Source organism: Tauraco erythrolophus, chromosome 2 (genome assembly GCF_009769465.1).
Source record: "Tauraco erythrolophus isolate bTauEry1 chromosome 2, bTauEry1.pri, whole genome shotgun sequence".
Classification (NCBI taxonomy): Eukaryota; Metazoa; Chordata; class Aves; order Musophagiformes; family Musophagidae; genus Tauraco; species Tauraco erythrolophus.
Window position 1 is genome coordinate 84901799 of NC_141466.1, and position 21699 is coordinate 84923497.

General features: G+C 42.7%; 1 protein-coding gene across 1 annotated transcript; it reads left to right on the top strand.

Moving 5' to 3' along the window:
• The first annotated feature begins 478 nt into the window (after positions 1-478).
• C2H1orf198 (chromosome 2 C1orf198 homolog) lies at positions 479-20803 on the top strand. The gene is made up of 4 exons (XM_086627239.1): positions 479-826; positions 8834-8884; positions 18269-18820; positions 20747-20803. The coding sequence occupies exons 1-4, from the start codon at positions 479-481 to the stop codon at positions 20801-20803; spliced, it is 1008 nt and encodes a 335-aa protein (XP_086483365.1).
• The last annotated feature ends 896 nt before the right edge of the window (positions 20804-21699 follow it).

Sequence of the window (21699 nt, forward strand, 5' to 3'; positions counted from 1 at the left end):
TTGCCTCCTCTGGAAAGGAAGGGAAGGGGTGTGGGAGACGATCGCTGCGGGCAGGGCACAGGGCCGCGGGGCCTGGGCGGGCGTGGCCGCAGCCTGGGCCTCGGCTCCGACCCGGCCGGTAGGGTCGGAGCCATCGACGGCACCGACAGCGAAGCCACCTCGGGAGGCGGCCTCCCTCCCTCGCCAGCTGCCAGGCAGAGGGAGAACGGCCGCCTCCCCGCTCCCGGGAGCGCCGGTCGGCCGGCGCCGCGGGGGAGGCCGCCGAGGGCTGCCGCGGGCGCTGGGCGTGCGAGAGGCGGGGTGAGGAGGGTGGTGGCCGGCTTTTATAGGGAGCGAGGGGAGGCGGTGTTTGCGGGAAGGGAGCGGAGCAGGGAAGAGAGGAGGCGGGTGGAGGAGGCGGTTCCCATTCCCATTTCCATTCCCGCCGTGCGAGTGCGGCCGGCTCGGTGCGTGCGGGGCTGGCGGTGGCGGGGTGGCCATGGCCTCCATGGCGGCGGCGATCGCCGCCTCCCGCACGGCCGTGATGAACGGCAACCGGCCGCTGGACGAGCGGGAGCGCAAGCGGTTCAGCTACTTCTCCTCGCTGAGCCCCATGGCGCGCAAGATCATGGCGGAGAAGGAGCGGATCCGCGAGCGCTACGGGCCCGAGTGGGAGCGGCTGCCGCCCCGCCAGCAGGACGAGATCATCGACAAGTGCCTGGTGGAGCCGCACGTCCAGGCCCGCTACGCCGCGCACCGCGGCGCCGCCCGGGCCGCCGCGCCGCCCGCCTCCTACCCGAGCCTGCGCCTCAGCACCGGACAGAAGGTGGTGCGCTTCGGCGACGAGGTACCGCCGGGGCGGAGGGAAGGGCAGGGAAAGGAAGGGAAGGGAAGGGGCGCCGGCGGGGCCCGCCCCGCCCGCCTCAGCGCCCGGGCTGGGGCCGTTGGCACCGCCGGAGGGCGGCGGCTCGGCTGCCTGAGGGGGGTCCGCCATGGCGGGGGCTGGGGAGCGCTCCTCGCTCCTCTCCACAGCCGAGCGCCGCCGCACGGGCGGGGCGGCCGTAGCCGTGCCCCAGCTCCTCGGCTACCGCTGCCCGCGTGTGCCGGCGCTCGGCTGTGGTGAGGGAGCGGGCGCTCCCGGTCGTTGGCGACGGGGGAGGGGGGAGTTGCCCTGGTGATGAGATGGAGGTCTTTCCCCCCCCCACTCCGTGACCATGCGGGATGTCAGCGCTGTAAGCGAGGAGACATGGTCGGGGCGTCCAGGCAGGAAAGGCCCCACCAAACCGGAGCTTGGCTGAAATAAGGAGAAATGACTCCCAAGTCCCCGTTTCGCAAAGTCCACCTACAGAAGAGGCCGGTACCGGCTCCCCCCGTGCAGCGGGGCACGGCCGTGGCCAGCTCTGGAAATAGTCCCTCGCTGAAAACGCGCTGTAGGGAATGTTTACACTGAATTAAATCTCTTCCTTTTTGCTTCTAATTTTAGACACGGTTAAAAATACAACACTGAAAACATTCCAGCTCTTGGTATTTTTGACACCTTAAAAAAACACAGCCTGTTCCATGTCACATGCCAGGAAAAACAAGGGTGTGGAAGGATAGATGGCAAAAAAAAGTATGGATTTTGAAGCTTCTGAGAGCCAGTTATCTAATGGGGAAGCATGGCAGCCCTTTTAGAAATCCATAGGTATAAGGGTACCTGGTCCGGAGCAGTGGGTCATGTTACCAAGTGTGATCCCTTGAAGAGGAAGGTCTAACAATGCTCACAAAGACCTGGCGGTGCTCTTCAGATACCGTATCTCTCTTATTCTGCATATGAGATTTCCTTTGTTCTGTTTTCTTTTACGTTTTGGTATGATTACAGAGCTGATATCTTTCACTGTGTTTGTATAATATCTTGAAGTGACCTATTGTTAATTAATTTTTGTGGCTTCTACCAGAAAAAAAAAAATCTACTTCTGCATTTGCAGTCATCAGTCTAATTTAAAGAGAACAGTGCTGCTTTTAGCCTCCTCACCGATATTCCTTGCAATGGGATGTGTAAGAAGCGTTTGAAGCACATAAGATGCTCAGTGTCATGGTTCCCAACCAGCTTTGTGCTGGAAGATTGCTGCCTGTGTTTCACCTGCCAGGAAGGTGTGACAATGTGCTGCACACATGTCGTATCTAGAGTTAGAGAACATATGGTCGAGCTCAGTTTTGTTTAGGCTGTGATACCAGAAATTCTGGGTAAATATTTGCTAGTAGTAGACCATAACTCTTGGTGAAAAAGAAGTACAGAAGAATGGATGCAAGACAGCAGATTTGATTGTGCAAGCAATCTTTGAAAGGAAACCTAAACTTGAAGTTAGTTGCGAAGGGATTTAGGTTAGTGACTGTGGGAAGTAAATATGTTCAGCTTTCTCAATCTCAGACAGCTCTGCTGTGCTTTCTGCTTTGAATTATGTGGATCCGGAAGGGAAGCAAGCGTGTTGTAGGTTGTGCTGCATTGTATGGAAATAATCATTTCCTGCTTGACAAAACTGCTACAGAGTCCATGTAAAATTTGGAAAGTTGTTTTCTTTCCCTTCTTCCTCCAAAGTACAGCTATGATACAATAATATTGTTGTTAATGTTTGTGTAGCCATTAACTAAAGAAAGCATGGTTCATCAAAATACTTGATGCAAAGTGTTCAACTTTGGAAGCATCTGCCTCTGCTGACGTCCGTCCTCCTTGACTTCCAAGCTGAAGTTAGTATAAATTGTATTTCTGAAGAAAAGAGATTCCACTCATTTTGGCACCCTCCATTTCCATTTAGTTCTTCCGACTGCACTATTGAGCCTTGGAGCCTTTCCTGGCTCCTCATCTGATAGCTTCCTCTCCTCCTGCTCCCTTGCTGGTATTCGACCTGAGTCTTGGACGTTTGCCCTGGCTCGATAATTGTTCCTTCTTGTCCTGCTGTTACTGAGCCACTGCGGCCAGTCTCTTGCCATTTCGGTTCAACTTTCCAGGCTTGCACATGCTTTGCCTGCAGAGCTTTATTGTCTTGCTGTCTTCTGGTCTGACAGCTTACTGAGCTGTACTGCTGCCGTCTTTGCGAGATGTGAATGCTGCACATGCCGTGGTCACCTAGCACTCACTCAGGGCAATTAGATTGGTCCTGGCTGCTGTTCCTGTCTCATGGTGTACGGTAAGGAAATGGAGAGTAGTCTGCGTACCTCAGAATCACTTGTTGGTGTTGCAGCGCTTTCATTGTGAATGTTCTGGTCTGATGATGTTCTTGCTGACACCTGCTCCAAGAGCTTCATGTTTCCAGCCCCAGCTCATCTTCCCTGTTAACTGATGTTGAAATCTGTAGTGATCTACTTGTGCTTCCTTAAGCATGGAAAGTTGATCTCTTTCACCTCATGTTCTTTGGAGGACTCGGGAGAAAGCAAAACAAGGATGGATGCTGAAGATACTGATTTACTCATCCAGGACTCTTACCATTTCAGTCCCACTTCCATGCATGTGACTGCTTTGATTAGGAGGTCCAGAGGATATATGTAGTGGTCTTGTATCTCTGGATAATTGGTTCCCTCTTTCTCACCCCCAGTGTTTCCCATATGTCTTTTGTGACACCAAACTCATCTCCTGAACTTGTAGCCCAGGACTGGCAGTTCTCAAAGTATAAGCATCTCTTACATTTTCAAAACATCTTTCAGTATGCTGGCTGTGTGGGAAGGCTGTGACAGAAAATAGATGTGCAGTAACAGGACCGTGGCGTCCTGTAGCCGTGATCCAGTCATTTCGTAGTGCTAGAGCACTGCGGCACCATGTGTGACTCTTAGCAAATGCCTTGAGTCAGATGAGTGCCACTGCTCCTTCTCCTCCATTATCTTATCCTCATGGCAGCATTGCCACTCATGTAGTTAATAACTGAAGCTGTATGTGCATTGTGAATGCAGTTCTCAAAGAGGATCTGTGCCAGTACACCAGAGCTGCTTTTTTAATCTTCCATCTTGCTGTCAAAGAACCAAAGGTATTTAAAAAAGTCTTAAAAAGCTTGATGAAAGAAGCTGAAGTAAGAGAACTGGGCTTCCTGATTCCCCAAACAGTGTTTTTCTCTCAAGCACAGAGTTGGGTTGGGTGGCACCCACTTCACTTGGCGTCCACCTGTGTGCACCATGCTGTCGTGGTGAGGATGTGTGCAACTGCTAACACCAACCGTTACATGTCCACCGTCGACCTCATGGTGTCAAGGCAAGACTTCCTAGTTGAAACAGACCTCAGAATACACCAGCTCAGTAACCTTGATGGGATTGCAGGCCTTGGTATTTTCCAACACCTCCTCCTAGCGAAACCTGACATCTCTTGCTTCTCTATCTTGTTCTGTTTTCCGGAGTTCTGTGGTCTGGGTCATGCATATGTTTTTGATCTCTTCCAGTCTAGTAGGGTCATTTAACACACACGTATGAGAGAAGTTTTGTCCTGTTTGCTGAAGATTGACTTACTGTCATCGCACATGGGCCCAGCACCAGGAGACTATTTGTTGCTTCACCATCATTTTCTGTCTCTAGACAGCCTAGGCCTTCTGGCTGAGGGCTTTTGGAGGCTGCAGCCTTCAAGCAGAACTTCGTCTTTCCCAACAAGCCTCCAATTGCTGGCGTTTCGCCATTGGTGTCTAATACTCAAAGTGATAGAAATTAAGGTTACCTGAGCAGAAGAAAATCTGGAGATAGAATCCAGAATTGAACAGAAAAGTAATATAAATGGGCTACGTCAAAATACGCTGTTTATTATGAGCCGTCATGAGGGAAAAAAGTGGAAAAAACAGCAGTGTGTGAGAAGCTACCACCCTTTGACCGCTGTAGTGGTCAGCTTTTGTTAAGCATCTGATTTGATGTGAGTTGATGCCACTGGATACTCCCCGTTTAGTTCAGTGAAAGGTAGTTTAGATACTCAGTTCACAACTCTCTAGTTCTCACTCTTCTCTTAAACTGTCCCTCTTTATCCACAAGTGTGTGACACACACGGATTTAAGATCTGATTTTTTTTTTTTAAAGGGATATTGAGTATTTTAGCAGTACTCAGCAGCTCAAAGAATTAGACTTGAAATAACTAAACTTTTCATCAAAGAGAATGCCATGTGCTTTAGGAAGTGATAAACATTTTATGTGGCGGAAAGGCAGGTAAAAGAGTTCAGTTAGCTTCATTCATCATCTTTTAATAGAGAAGCTTGACTTATCCAGCTGAAGACAGGTATGATATTTATTTTGCTTAGCCTTAAGAACTTTGACACCAAGCCAAAGGATCGACCCTTTTGTCTCCTACTTAAAAATGCTTTAAAGGAACAAATATTCAATAGAACAATAACTTTTATGTTGGGCCTGTTACAGATTTGTGCTTTTAAAAAACAAAAATGCAGGGCAGCTTTTGAGTGCAGTTAAACCCTAACAACCAGCAAGTCCTGTTCTGATAATGCTTCTAAGATGCATTTGTTGGTGGGTTCATGACTGCCTTGTTACTGTCAGCTGCTCTGAGCAATGCTCGTGTCAGATACTTTGGCACATTCCTACCAGTGTCTTCCATTTTGAAATTCAGATGCTGTTTTGCAACAAGCTGCCTACATACAGCAAACATAGTTTGTGATTCTTTTTTATGTATATTCTGCAGCTGGTTGTCGAAGTCAAGAGTAGGACTGGATATTTGCTTCTCTTTTTCTCTCTCCTTTTTCCTTTTTTTTTTAGCTATGAAATATGTTGCATGAGGCCCCATTTCTTACAAATAGATTCTTCAACGCTGGTGAACAAAAGTTTATTTATTTGCCTTCTTTCTGGAAGAAGGCTTTGTTGTGTGCTGAAAACAAAAGCTGATCAGATATGAATCTCTTCTAATCTGTGTTGATGATAAATAGCCTTGAAGCTTTTTTGTCTAGAATTTCCACTTGTAATTTACTTTTGTGAATATTGAAATAGTTGATGCTTTTGCTCCCATTTTCTTCAAGCATGTGAGAACTTGTTTCTTCTACAGAAAGCAAAGTTATTCCTCAGATTTTGGTGGTGATAAACATGAATCAGGCTCATCAGACAGGAAATTGTTGAATTGTGTTGTTCTGCTGCTTCTCACTTGATCCTCTGCATATCCTCTGTGTGAGGGCACAAGAGGTGGAGGCCACAAACTGCCTTCCCTTCCCTGACAATGGACAGAACGTGGCAACTGTCTCCTTCATCCTAGCTTCAAGTACACTTCAAATAACCACAGACATCACCTCCTTGAAGCTTTGTATCCTCAAACCATGTCTTATCCTATTTTATCCTTTCCTAGATCCCACAGAAGATTTCTTGAACGTGGGCAAAGCTCCTCAAACTTACTGGCTCTGAGGTGTGCTGGGCCATGCAGACTGAGATATAACAAGCCATCCTTTTTTAAGAAGAAAAATCTATGGTCCTTTTCTTTCAGGAACTGCTCCTGCCTAAGAACTACTACTTTCGTCTTTTGAAGTAATCTATAAAAGTCTTAGATTTTGTCTCTGACAAGAACTTTTTAACAACTAGTACCAAAATACCGTTAATTCATTTCAGGAGCTTTTTGTCTGCCTAAGCTGGAGGTTGATGTTGCAAGTTGAGGTGCCAACAAGTGCAACAGCAGTAGAGAAGACATCAAATTCTATGAAGTGGGAAGCTGACTTGCTCTGGCCTGTAGGGAATGACATATCCTGGTGCACGACAACCTCGTACTTTCCCCTGCTGCTTTTCTATCCCTCTGCAGGCAGCCTTTTGTCAGCAGGGCTCACTCGCAGCAGCAGTGTCGTCGCTGAGTTGAGGATGTGCAGGGAGTGTTGGGTGAAGAGTTGTCCTTCCCAGTGCTGTCTACACTTGCCTCAAATACAAGAAAATGAAGAACTGGCTGTCTCAGATCCAGGACAGGGATGGTCTTGGTGTGCTCCCAAATATAAAACTGGTCCAGGGCTGGTTCGCATGTCCTGTAAATGGCAAGAAGTCAGAGCTTCCTTTAAACTCCTTAGGTAAAACCCACTGACAGCCGTGCCTACATGTCTGGAGCTTTAAGGTGCTGTGACAGTATGTAGGAGTGTTATGCTGTTTGCTGGACTTAATTTCTGTCCTTTACTGCTGTGGTTGAAGTGGAGTACTGATTTGTCCAGACCCCATGCGGACAGAAGGGTTATGGTCTTACCTTGTGTGTGAAACTCAATCCAGTGGCTGGGCTCTCCTATCTCTCTTCCCTCTCGGACCATGATTCCTGCCATGCATGCTTCAGAAATGATGCACCAACTCCACCAGTTTCAGAGGCAAAGGATACGGTCCCAAAATGATTTTTAAATAATTTGACACTCGCCTGCTGTGAGACACCCCACCTAAGTGGTGGGGTGTTCACGTGTAGTCAGCAGCTCTCCACAGTGCAAATACTGACAGAAGTTAGAACAGATACTAAAAGGCAGACTTTTACTCCCTTTGTTTCCCTTAAATGTAACAAATATGAGTATCCATTTCCTGGAATGAGAGAGCCTGGTATTATGCTTGTGTTCTTGGCAAAAATTTCCTGTACCAAATTTGCTTTCTGGCCAGAATGTGTGGTCCAGCAGAGCCCAGGCCTTTCCTTTCAGATGGTCTCTCAGCTCAGTTATTTTTAAGAGCATGGGATCACCCTCATATATACAACAAATACTTGGCTGCTGGAAACCCAGTGTTTCACAGATGAGTAATAGTTGGAGAACGACACATTTTCATGTTTCAGAGATGGTTTCACACAATTCTAATTGTGATTTAATAGCCCTTTGACAGTAAAATCTGCCTAGGGTGAAATAAGAGATGGCACATCAGGAGAATGCTATCAGATGTCTGAGAAATTTATTTCTATAAAGGCAGAGGTCAGAAATAAGAAGAAAAGGGCAGTCATGGTAAAATGTGGGGTTCCCATGTTAGCTTAAAACATGGTCTGGTTCTGTTACTCTTCGAACAGCAGCAGTGTGAAACAAGTGCTTCAGGTCTTGTCCAGTCCTCTCCTTCCCTGTGCATGGTTACTCCTAGCCTCCCTCCTTCCATCCGCTGTTCCGACTCCTGTTCCTCCCCGATGTACTGGGGTGGCCATGCAGTGGTACACTCAGTATGGAGGGTGCAACTCATATTTGCCAGTGTGAACGTCCTCCGCTATTAGGAATAGAAGTGTGATCATTTGTTTGCAAGTCTTGAATGTATTTCTGGAGGGCATATGTGTGTGAAGAGATGATTTAAATTTCTCAAATTTGGCTTATTTTCAGAAAAATAAGATTTCAGATTGGAATTTTACTCTGGACATCGTGGTTCTTTCAACAGCACTGAGTACTTATTTCAGACTGACTGTCACTGAAGTGGCGTAGTGATGGGTCTTGTCAGGCCTGGATCCAGCTGTGGCTTGGCCTGATGGGCACACAGCTGTTTCACTGCCACGTGACTGCCTGGTTGCACGTGTGCTCTTTGGTCTGCGGAGGGGAGGAAACGGGACTTTGTTTCCCTAAGACCTCTGCTCCTCTTGTTATTTCTGTCCCTGTGTGTTGCTGGTGGCTACCAAAGAAAATGGCTGGTAGAAAACTGGAAATATAATGCCTTTTAAAGCTATTTGTAGAGAAACCATTTCCAGAGGTTTAGACCAGGTTAAAACTTAGCATATTTTGTAAGTTAAATTGGTGTATTAATTGATAATCTTCCTCTCAGAGAACTTGATTTCAGTCTTAAAATGCAATCAGTGTCATCTCCAAGAAGTGCTCTCACTTTTTAGCAAGTTCTGTGGTAGTGGTTGTTATACTTTGTATATGTCAACATAATGTCATCTGTATGATGCTCCTGAGCAGGTAAAGCTGCTCTTCTGATTTTTAGTTATTCTTGAATTTTGTTTCAGGACATAACTTGGCAAGATGAACATTCAGCTCCATTCTCCTGGGAAACAAAGGTAAATATGCAACAATTTTATTTTAACCAAACAAGAATTGGTTTGTCATTTTATACTGTTCCTTGTGCATTTATATTTTCTTCATTTTGAGGCGTGATAGACTATTGTCGTCTTTATTCTATGAGAGCTGTATAAAGTGACCGTCCTGCAAATGAAACGGGACTGCTGTGCTTTGATTTACATCAACAGAAACACAAAATGTACTTCATGAACTAATGTTCTGGCATCAAGTGCAGGTGTAAAACTGATTCAGTACAAATTATTTGTTTTTTTCATTGTAAGCTTTTTAAACAACTTTCCATCTTTAGCAAGACCTAGCAAGTGCCTTAGATCCCGTATAAACATAACTGCATTTCACTTTTGAAGTCAGGAGTAAAGTAGCTAGAAAATGGGGTGAGAAAGGTACAGATATCTGATAACTTCACTGGATTCTTTCTTAAAGCCTGTTTTACGCTTCATCTTTTTTTTTTTTTATGTACTAGAATGTCATAAAACTTATTAACGTGGAGCTATGCTAGAAGGATGGTGTTATTTCCTCTCCAAAAGGCAGCTCCTTCAAAAAATAATGCATTTTTCTGTGGGGGGTTGGATTTGGGTTTGGGGTTTTTTTCTTCCCTTGCTTTACCTCTGGTATTTTGTTAAAGTGTTATTTACAATGAGATTTTCGTAAGGCTAACACAGAGCCAGAGTTTTTTGTCTTTTTGAACGTGCAGTGTGAGGAAATATAGTTACGCCATATTTGTGGTGAGAAATCAAGTTAAATTCTACTTGTTGAAGAAAATCTGGGAGCAAAACCACAGCACATTGCCTTTCTCAACTGGTTATGGTGGGCATGTTAATTTAATCACATAATTTAGACTTTGTGTTTTCTGGCTTTGTCTGCCAGAGAAAGCTGCTGCTCCCCTAGGTATTCCATTTTTTGCCCTTGAACTATGGAGATAATCATGTATGAGCTTACGAATATAATCTTAGCCTAATGCAGAGTAATTATTTGGAAATGCCAGTGAATACTAAATTAATCTGGTTGACCCTATACGACTTGTCAGCCTTCCCTGCTCAAGGTCACTGCCTGTAGCTAGCACCCTGTCTGTGCTTTGCAGATGCTGATTAACCCATAACTTGATGTGACTCCTGGGCCCCTGCAGCACTGCAGTTTAAGAGAAACCAGTGCCAGTCCTCACTTGCCTTAAAACTCCCTTACAAGCTGTGGTGGTTCAGGAGCCAGCAGAGGATTTCCTGCAGTGGAAGCCTGGTTGCTCAGGCAAGCCCTCCTGTCTTTCAGGACCCTAAGAAGAGGCAGTCACTCGGTTTTAGTGTAATAATAAAGAGGCTTTTTAGCATGGGTGTACTGGGGTGAAGCTGTCAAGAAAAGAAAAGTAGTGAGAGAGGATGAACATTGACAGTAAGATGAAATAAATCACATGTTGGTGCTTTTTGCAACCCTAAAACTCCGTTTTGGGAACGTGGTAGCTGTAATCGTGTTTCTAAGCTCTGTCTTGATAGGATTTTGTAAGTTCTGAATACTTGAACTTCCAGGAGATAGTGCTTTGTGTAACGCACAGACTAGTGTCCCATGATGAGATGCATCTGCACTTCAATGGATTTTCTCCTTAGTTGATAGTTGTCTTTTCTTTTAAATGCCTCTGTATCTAGTGAAGTGTTTTTTTGACCTGGCCTGTGATTTTTCCCTTGATGATTAAGACTATTTTTACTCTCTTCCTGGTGTCTCAAAATGAGGGATCACAATAGATGGATGATCAAGTTTCATGCTTTTCTGTAAAGAATGGAGGATCACAGAATGATATGGGAACACTCATGTATGACTGCTGAAGAAAAGTGAGCTGGGGAGAAGGTTGTTTGAGAAATAATTGTCTCAGGTCATCAAGCTGTGCTTACTTCTTTCCTGCCCCTTGCTGACCAGAGATAAAAGATGCGCCTCAGCTGTAGGTTGAAAAGTTGTATCACCTTTTCCTTTAGCAGAACTCTAGAGAATCCCTTTTGTCCAGCTTTACGAGGTGTGGGTTGGTTGGTTTGTGTGGGTTCTCCCTTCTGGGTTTTCCCCAGTGCCTGGTGGTGTTGTCAGTCTTTCAGCCAAATCCTTCAACTGCTGAGTCTTCCATTTCTAAAGGTGGAGATCTTGCTTTGCGCTTTCTCTTTGATCTCTTCCTTAACCAGTACTTTAATAAGATAATACTGGAAGGCAATTTCTCCATGAGGTACCAGCTGAAGAAGTATTGTTGCCCAATTGATCTAGCATGGGGAAACAGGGAAGAAACCTGCATGAGCTGTTTAATAAGGTTGACATGTTGTAATGCACATTTGGTGCCTTGTGAGCCAGATCTGTTCCCACTGTTATTTCAGGCTGTCAGGCTCTTTCCATTCCACGAGCTCTACTCCATGATGGATCATTCTTTCCATTATATTCTTTTCCCTGCTCTCCCTTTAATGCAGAGTTTTTGGTTTCATTTGGTTTTTGGCATGTTACTGCCGTGATGACGAAATGTCTTCTTTCTTTCGCAGCTTTGCATGAGTGTGCCCTGGCTTACCCAAGGAAGGGAAGGTGGTGTTCACTTTCAGCTTTTGCAGAGAAGGAGAAAGTAGAGATGTAAATCTGTAAAAACCAATAGCCTTTTTTTTTTTTTTTAACATTGACACTAAGAAAAATAAAGCAGCAAAATTGATATTTTTCTGTACTAACTTCAGGAAAACTGAGAAGATAGTGAGGAGACTAAAGAAGAGGAGAGGACGTGTTTTCTGCAAGATGGGAGCCTCTCTCAGGTGTTACAATGATGCCAGTGGTGATTCCAGTTGATTAGATATGGACAATTTTTTCTCCCGGTAGCTAGCTCAATGGATTCCCTAATTCCATGGCTGTCAAACTTACCCGGAGAACAGTGTACTAAATTGCTGCCATTTTGGGCAGAACATTGTTGAAGGGCTTGATAACTTCACTTCCGTCAAAAGTAAACTTTTTGACACAAATGTGAAATATGGCTTAAGTCGTTCCTATCACAGCAAACACTTCAATGAATATTCCCACCTGTTTGGTGTCTAAAGTTCTTGTCTTAAGCAAGACAAGAACTGTTTATTTTTAAACCTTCAAACAAGGCAAACAAAGCAGAATTACAATGTAAATTGCTGTTAGCTGTTAACATTTAAAATACTATTTTTTTTTTAGTGGAAAACTGTAGCACTTCTCAGAAGCAAAGCTACTGAGGAAGCAACAAGTTCTCATGGCACTGCAAATAAGCAGACATTTTAAAACTAGGGATTGAATTGGAGGGAGTGATTTGGTTCATGGGTGGAGTCCTCATGAACATAACATCTTGAAATGTGGGTTACATTTTTAACTGGAGCTAAAGCCAGGTTTATGAATTTAGGGCATTCTATTTATGGCTTCAGGTTTAAGTGAGATGAAAGCTGACATTTTGGCTGAGTTTAGCCTTTGAGGTTTCTTGGTTTGTTTGAAGTAAAAATTCAGTGAAACTCAGCACAGACTCCAAGATATAAATGGAAAACAAGAGTCATGCCTGGGTTTGGAAGTAGAGTTTCTCTGCAACTTTTCCTGAACTCAGAACCTTCTGGTTGTGGTGTGTGTGGGTTGGTTTGGGTTTTTTCAATTAATTTAGTAGTGGGCAGAAAATATGATTTCAGTCTGCCACCTCAGCTAACACGTTGAATGTACAGAGTAGCACGGGAATAAGTTGGAATCTATTTTTAATTCATGCTCTTAACTAAAATAGGTTTTATTCCAAATGCTTAAAATTGACACACGCACATCTAAAAACTTGTTAGAGGTAGAATAGTTCCAACAGTAGCTTTAGAGAGTCCTTTTTCTACTTTTTTCTTTTCAACTCCTGGCATTTTCCTCCTTCAGCTCTCTTCTACTTTCAACAGGCCCTCAGATATTTGTTGAAAAGAGAAGCCTTCAAGGTGTGTTTAAAAACAAACAAACCAAAAAAGCAAAAAGATAGTGTCAAACTTCAGTCCTTTCAATAATCTGGTTGCTTCCTCCCTGTCTGAATTCCCTAATTACGTGGCTGCAGAAGTGGTCTAATCCCAGTGATGATTTAGAAAGAAAAAAATTGTTGTGCTTCTGAAAAACGTGGTTTGCAAACTGTTTCCTTTATCTAAAACTAAAAGACAGGCTTCGATATCCTTCCTTGTACAAGTCCTAGTTGGTTTTGTGTTTTGATTTGTTTTTTTACATAGGAAGAAAGTGACAGAAAATACTTTTCTTTTCCCCCCCTACTTCCTTAGCAGCCTGATATTAGAATTGTTACAAACTATACTTCGGTGTAATTATATTTATCAAGCTGGCATAAATGTTTCCTTGGAAGGAAAGAAGAGTGATGTCTGAGATTTTGAGTTTTCCCTTCCCTTTTGGATCTAGACTACAGACGTTTAAAACACAATGCTGTAAGACTACTGTTGACTATTAGTTCTTGAGGAAAAAAACAACTTGTGGTAGTAGTAGCTGTATTCAAAGTTTATTTTAATCTGCATGGCAAGATGTTCTCAGCTAAGGGTTCAATTACCTGCATCAATCTTTAGACAGTTGGTTTTGATCCTAAAACCATGCACATACCAGATACTGTCAGTAAGAGTTTGCTCAGGCTAATCAGTAACAGTGGCAGACTAGAATGCTGTTCAGATCACCAAAGAGTAGACCGTGAAATTTCATCTGAAGCTCTATGCTATATATCTTTGGTGGTGTCCTTCCGTCTGAACTAAAATTACTTAGTGCTTTGCTCTATCTTTGCCCTTGCAATTGGTCTCTGCTGACCTAAGGATTTCTTTCTAACTCTGAAAAGATCCTGAAACACCCACGATGTGCACAGGAAACAAAGGAAAAACTGCAGCTACTTTGAGTCTTATGTTTATTTTGGTTTTGTCCATTCAGCAAAGCAAATTAATCTTCTAAATTATTTTAAACTTGGCTTTCTTACCTCTGCATATATCAGGCTGTGCTTAGAACAAGTTGCTTTTGACAGTGTTTCTGCAGTCTTTGTCTCAACAATTTGGATTTTTCAGGCTGCCAAGCAAAACAATTTGTTTTGGCTGTGTTTGCCTGACTGTTTAGTAAAATACTACACATTCCTGATGAGTGAATAAGTTGCTTGGAAAAAAAAAAAAGCTCCTGGGTTCTTTGTGGTCATCTTCTTTTTAATATAGACTTACGAACCTGATTTTATACATTACATTCATAGTGTATTTCCCATGAGTATATACAGTGAGTGTTATGATTTGGTGGATTATCCCTGCCTTGAGACTGAAGTTGGGTCTAAATTTTTTAATCCAATAAAGAAAATTCCTAAATACCTTAATATGGTCTTTTTAAGGTAAGATGGACATGCAGCTTCCTGAAAACTGCAATTTTTTGAATTACTTGTCTTTATTAGACAGAAAGATGATCCAAGACCTAGGCATCCGTTACTTTAACCCGTGCAGTAGCTTGGGACCAGAAGATGAAGACTGAAAAGAACACGGACTTCTCGGTTTGCTCTGCCTCAAGATACTACTTTGTGTGTGCTTTTGCATGCACTCTGTCTCTCCCTCTCTCTCTTATTGTGTTGAGAATGACTTGCTTTTGCGTTATCTTGAAAATATTACTGGTTTTAATAGCTTTTATTTGAATTCTGACAACTTCTAGAAATTGCGGCTGGGACTCTACTAGCCTGCCCGTAAACTCTTGAGACTTTCTGGGTTGAACAGTTCCCAGAAATACAGTTTGGACAAATGGTAGGAAAAAGAAAGTATTTTTATTTTATTCCTTAGATGGGGAATTAAAGTACGGAAACTGCAGCTCATTCAAAGTCATACAAAATCTATGACAGCAGCTGGGGACTGAATCCCTGTCTCTAGAACCCCGAACTGTGCCTAAGTGACAGTTCACTTTTGACCCTCAAATCCTATGGCAGCGTTCAGCGTTTGCTTCCCTGAGGTGGCAGCTGGTAGAGTGCCACAATCGCAGCTCTGCTGCTGGATGCTCCAGGGTGCAACTGCAGCTCACAGCAGCTCTGCCTCAGCCCGAGGAGAGTGAACACGCGGCGTGGCCCTTTTCGGTCTAGCTGCTACCTGGGGGTAGTCTGACTGGGGCCAGGAGAGATGTGCATCAAGATATTCTCACGGCTGACAAACCTAAAGGAAAAGGAAATGGGGTTTTTTTTAGGGGTAACTGTCTTTTTAAAATGTCGTTTCCTTCCCTCTCCTACTGACCCAGTCAATTGCCAATTTGCAATCTGATGTAAGAAATTTGGAGCAGGACACTGATTCAACTCACGTTTCTAGTGTCTAGTGATTCGTTGGAACGTACAGTACTACTCGTGACTTAGGTGTCAGCATGGGGTGTTTCACACATGGATCTTCTCCATCTCTACGTGAAATTATCTCCCTACTTATACTGCTGCTCTGTTGTTGGGGTTTTTTTGGGAGGAGGGTGTTTATGGTACTTTATTGCCAATTTTGTGACTTGAAAGATATTGCATATTAATTTTCTTTCATCAGCGACATTTCGTAGGGGTTTAGATGTCTCAAGTAACCTTGAAAGTCAAATAGAAGCGTTACATATTTCAAGGAAAATGGAATAACTTGTGACTGTTCCACAGAAGTTCTTGGCTTCTTGAGCTAAATGCTAGAAGCAGAATTATACATCTGACCTCTTGGGGCTGCATTTACATCATGCTGAGATGCAGTGCTTTCAGAACCTGTTGGGGTAGTCTTGTCTTCTTTGCCTTCCTTGGGGGAGAAAGCAAGCTCCTTAAGAAGTATTTTCATTCAGATTATTCTGTGTCAGGATATGAACTGTTTGATCTTCAAAGCATACTGTGACATAAATACGCAGTCTTAAATGTCGGGTGGTCCTGTGTTCTGAATTGGAAAGGTACACCCCACCGTCTCTGTTTGAAAAGGACGAAGAGGGCATCCTGTCCAGAACATGCATCCACGAGCGGGTTGGAAAGGGTGTGACTGCCTGGAGTTGTGCTGCAGTGCCACGCTCTTCTCTACACTAGAAACAGTCTGCAGCTTCCAAAACAGACCTCTGAGCTGATATTTGGACCCATGCAAAAGAATATAAAACACAACCACAGGCAGTGGCTTTTGCTCCACAGCATAAGGACTTCCCAGGAGGCCTGGCTTTGCTTGTCTGTCTTGCTGCTGTTGAAAGGCAAAGCCATCTTACTGGTTTTCCTTTTTCTAATTTTTGTTCTAACAGACCTCTGCTTCCCTTCCATAAGTATTTTTCCTAGATTTTGTTTCCAGCAGTATTCTGGTGGATCTGGGGCTGTGATGGCCCCTCTGCCCTCTAGCACTGACCTTCCCCCTCTCTTGGGCTGGGGGGTGAAGGAATCATTTTACTGAAACTGACTGCTGCTGTGGTGGCCTTCAGCTACTGTCATCTCTAGTGGGAGCCCTGGGACAGGCCACTGAAGAAGGAAGACTGTTGAAGGATAAAAAGTAGCATTGTTTTAATTCCTACATGGCAAGGTACTTAAGTCTTCCAAGATGCAATTTTTTTTTCCCCCCTTGGATATTGGGGAAATGCAGGTCTATTTTATATTGTGTTACGTTTTTTTTTTTAAGCTGGGATTTTATCATTTCTGAAGTCTTAAAGCATCTTAACTTCAGGGTGGTAAATCTCTATTCAGTAGTATTGCCAAATGAGCTTAGGGAAATAAATCCCTGTATTTTAATATAGGCAATGGCAGTCACTGTAGATAATCCTCAACACCATTGCATCCACAGTTTGTTTATGCAGAATTTATCTAAGGAAAAATCTCCTGCTCTTAACTTTACATCATAACTTTTGCTTAAAAAAATAGTAATTGGAGCATGAAGGTTTTTTTCTCTTAGTATTTTACAGGCAGAGTGGGGTGTTGAGCTGTTTGGGTGGAGTTGCATGTATCCTTGCACTCACCTTATTCTGTCTGAGCTGTAATTACTTACAGCTTGTTTATGTTCTGCATCTTTTGATAACACAATATATTCTGAATGAAAACACGGAACTTGGTGCTTCCTTGCCTATAACCTTGGAAAAATATCTAATAAATTTAATTCTTTAGAAAGGTCAGATGTTAGTCTATGAATCAAATTATGTGTAGACAGCTGCTGACCGTTTGAAAAAAAAAAAAAATTATAAATAATCAGGTGCTGAGTTAACATTTGCACTTTGATGAGGAGTTTCTGGATATTAAGTACTAGGCGTGTGAGACCTGCTAGATCTAGAGTCCCTTTGAACTTAACATGCACAATAATGTAGAACGTGAGATCAAACACTTCCAGTGAAAATGATATGCAACTGGGACTTGGTTTAGACTCAGGCCCATAGATGCTATTGTGGTTTTATTTGTAAAAGGCCAGGTGATGAAGCAGAACGGGGAAAACATCACAAATCTGTAACGAACTTCAAAAGTATCTATTAATGGCTTGTAGCAAAAGCTACTATTTGAAATGTCCTCTGAATTTTTTCAAAACTAATCAGGCCCATAATGACAACAGTGTAGCTCTATCAGTAAATATTTGCATTGTTTGTTCCATTTTACAAATGAAAGTCTAGTCCTTAGCTTGTTCTTTTGTGGCACTTGCCTTGGTGCTGTGCTCCCAGATACAGCTCAGCTTACATGTTCCTCAGAATGAAATAAAGCTTAGCTTTTGTTAGCCTGAAGAGTGCCCAGCTAGTTGTCGATCAAGATTACTGAAGTGGTGGTAAGTAAAATGCACATTTTGAAGTACTCTTTGCTTTTGGGTGGCTTTTGCAAGATCTGGATCGTGCTTTAAGTGTAGTCACTTGTTTCCTTGACCCAGTGTTACCCCTCAGAAATAAGTACAGCTATCTGCCCTGCAAGTAAAAGCAAAACAAGACTCTGGAATAAGTGAAGAATTGGTCCTGCTGGAGTTGTTTCTCTTCCTTCAGAGGGGCATTGGAATTGTAAAAAACACTTATCTATGCATACCCATTACATCTATAATGGAAGATTGCCTTTTAAACTATGCTGTAAAGCTTTTTTTGCTTTATATTTTCATGTAAAACATCTATGGCTTTCAAAATGCATCCACAACTGTTCCAATGTTTTAGTGCTGTGCCTGCTATATACACTGCTGTCTTGGATGGCACTGAGTAACTCAAATATGGTTGCTTTCTCTGGCTTCTCTGCAGCAGGTCTAGGACTTATGTGCTTGCAGTTCAAACTTTTAAAAATTATTATTTTTACGTAGCTACAAAGATGTTTGTAGAGAAAATAAGTTAGTTTTGCTGTGGTTATCTACTCTCTGGGAGTTGCCTAGCTGTGGGCAAAGGCGTTATCTGTGTGCATCAAGATCAGAAGTTCAAAACTGTCTTTGTGAAGGGCTTTGAAATGCTTTTTTTTCTTAAACCTTGAACAGAGTCAGATGGAGTTCAGTGTTGCATCTCTGTCCATACAAGAACAAGGTGGTGCCCAGTTGCAAAATGAACAGAGGCAGCCCGTTAAAGCAGCACCTGGTGTCCAAGTCTCTAAATCTTCTCAGGCCAATAAGACCTCTGGCTCTGATGGGTTGATAGCATCAAGAAAGGAAGAAGAGTCATCTTTCTGGAAGATAAATGCAGAGCGCTCAAAGTTTGAAGGAGACAAGTCTGATTTCCAGTCCCTGACCCCTAGCCAGATCAAGTCCATGGAGAAAGGGGAGAAACCCCTCCCCTCTTTTTACAGACAAGAGTCTGCTCCAAAGGAGATGGCAAAAGCTGAGAAGCCCGGCATAACTAAACCAGAGAAGTCTGTTGCCCCCAGCCTACCTTCTGTATCTCTTGAATGGGAGAAACCTCGACCCACTCAACTCCCTGCTAGTTCTCTAGATGACTTCTTTCTTCCTGACCCACCACAGGACCTGGCATCTTCTAGGATGAACAAGGAAGATACTGATGGTACTATACTTACAGATCCACAAATGCCTGGACAGGTAAGGACTGCCATATTCACTGTCCTTAGATTTAAAAACCGTATACCACATCAAAATCTGACAAGGCCGCTCTGGAAGATTAGGGACTCCATAAAGCATTACCCCATAGCTAAGCTTGCTGTTTTTTTTTATCCTGAAAATTTGAAGAAGTCTGTTTAACTAACATGTTAACTGCTATTGTTTGTTTCAATCAAAGTATTTTTTAATGTTGTAAACTGCATAGGATAAGGGCATCGTTTAAGTATAATACCAGAAATGCTGACATGTCATCCAGTGGCTGACAGCAAGCTACCTAACAGTTGGGGGTAAAGAGCTTGCTGTATCAAGTAAAATAGGTTTGTTTGGTTTTTTCCCTTGAAAAAGCAAAACGCTTAATGTAAAAAAGAAGTTTTTTAACTCGAAAAGTAGATAAACTAGAGCCTAGGGTACTTTATTGGTACACACAGCATCACAGTGAATGGCAAACTGGTTTCTCAGCTGCTTTAAGCAGTAGCCCAGCAGCTACTTCCCACTGCTTTGTCCCAGGCAGCCAGGCTGCTTTCAAATGTGTTTTCTCTTAAAGTCCAAAATGGAAATGGAATGAGCTTCCAGAATTAGCCTTCTCAATGTTTTTTTTTTAATAAAAAAACCCAAACAACCCAACAATAAAAAATAACCTTAAGCAGCTCAACAGCCAGTTGAAGCTATTTAAAAAGCTGAAGCTGGTCTGTGAGAAAAGAAACGGAACAACAGGCTATGACATGGTGAGGGAAAGAAAAGGAAGAGATCTGAAGCCTGAAAACTGAAATAGAGAAGAGGAGTGATTCTTCAAACAGAGCTGTGCAGTTCTGCTTGGGATCTGTAGCATCGCTCTGGCATAAGCTTTGACATATTACTGTGCACCTTAAGTAGGTCGCATAGCTTTTTCTCTGCCATATTTTCCCAACAGTGATTGTTTAAATTCCAGACAAGATGACATAAGGTCAGAAAGATGCAGTATGAGGTAAATACTTGCAAGAGAAGTAAGTGGCAGCACTTCAGAGAGAACAATACTTAAGCTACTTCAGTATTTGGAGCCCTTTGTTGAGTTACTTTTTTCTGAAGCTAAGACATAATGCTTCTTGAGCTGTTTTGCTACAAATTTTGACCGCAGTAGTCCTTTAATTTTAGTTTAAGGCTTTATCATGTTTTCCTACAAATTAATGGTTTGTTACACTTTTAATTCCTTTGTGAATGTTTTCTAGCTAACTGAGATAGTTTGAAAAGCCTGGGTTTTCTCTCTGTGGAGGAACAATCCTCACACATCAAAAATGTGAACAGGGTAGCAGAGAAAATAGTATGATAGTATGAATTTTCTTCATTTCCTCTCTTCTGGATTGTCTTTCCTGTTCTGGGACAGAGCCATGCTCTAGGAAGAGAGTCCAGAGACTCAGCTGTGACCCTTGAATAGTTTTCCTGAACACCAAACTAAAATCACCTTAAACGTCTTGGCTAAAAGTGCAGCTCTGCAGGAGCAGAATGGTCGTGATAGCCTAGTAAATAACTTGTCAACAAAGTTTAAACTGTTTAGTTTTTGGGCTGTCACTGCAACAGGCAATCCATTGAATTAGTGATGCTTACATTCGGCGTTTGTTCCATTCTCTGCAATTCCTACTCTAGTCTAAAAATTGACCTTTATGAATTTTACCGTGGGGAAACAATAACATTTTGCCTGCAGACCACTACAAGAATTTTATTTTTATCTGGAATTGCCTTTTTGGTCATTATGAGTATTTGCCCATGTCTGGCATTTTCTGGTGTAGATTCTTAGGTATCCTAGAGCAAGGTGAGGAACTTGGAATATTGGCAGGCAACATTTTAAACTTTCTTTTGTAGATAGGCAGTCAAGTACTGAGCTTGTAATACCATAATTAACAACCAGATCTTATTTCTTTTTTTTCCTTGCAGACTAGTACAAGCAATGTTATCTTGAAGACTGGCTTTGATTTTCTAGACAACTGGTAAAAGATGCTTCAAAATAGATCAAAACAATTTCGGGGAAGGAGTGGAATATCTTTCTCCTTGTATATTAATTTACTAGCATTTGTGTCTTTTTCTAGAAGTAACTTTCAAATTCTTAAATGTTGCCTTTGTATAAACTTTTGTAATACCATATGCGTTTTTGTTTTTTAAACAGTGATAGAAGTGTGGTTTCGTTTGGATATTTTTTTAATATCTGTTAAAATTTTTAGTAGCTACTGTATTGAGAGGATGGGAGAAGTTAACATACACATGTTACAGAAAAACAAATGAGAGTCTCCGTATCCTGGAAATGGAACCTACAGGACCAGATTGCTGTTTTCAAACAAAACCTTGCTAGCATGGCTTGTAGGAAATAGCAGTGGTTCCAAATAAGCAAATAATTCCATACTTCAGATAACTAGGGAAAAACGGTATGAAAAATAAGCATACAAAAGAATTGCATTGAATTCTATATTTCACTTAGTTTGAAAGTAACTTTTGTACCACTTATTTGAAAACGCCTTTCCTTTGAAGAGGGCAAAAGCATCGTCAAAATAATGGATCCAAAGAAGCACTGCGTTTGTACCCTACAAATCTGCTAAAATAACACAAGAGTATGACCTAGAAAGAAGTATGAGCCACAAGAAGTATGACCCAGGGAAATGACAGATGTTTCTGGTCTTTGGCTTAAAGACTTGGGGGTGGGTGGAGGGGAACGGGACAACACCTAATGAATGAGAGAAACTGTCTTTGGGGAACCCAAGCTTAAGGATTTCACTGCCTCCCTACTAGAGCATAACTCTTCGTATTAGTGCTAGAAATACAGCACTGGGAATTGCTGGAGTGTAGATTACCTGTGTGTCAGGAAACCACTGTTTATGGGAGGTCAAAGCAGTATA

Bases quoted from the DNA above. Each gene is read 5' to 3' on its own strand.
- C2H1orf198 (XM_086627239.1), top strand. From the start codon at position 479: ATGGCCTCCATGGCGGCGGCGATCGCCGCCTCCCGCACGGCCGTGATG. The intron at 827-8,833 runs GTACCGCCGGGG...ATTTTGTTTCAG, and splicing joins TGGTGCGCTTCGGCGACGAG to GACATAACTTGGCAAGATGA. The intron at 18,821-20,746 runs GTAAGGACTGCC...TTTTCCTTGCAG, and splicing joins ATCCACAAATGCCTGGACAG to ACTAGTACAAGCAATGTTAT.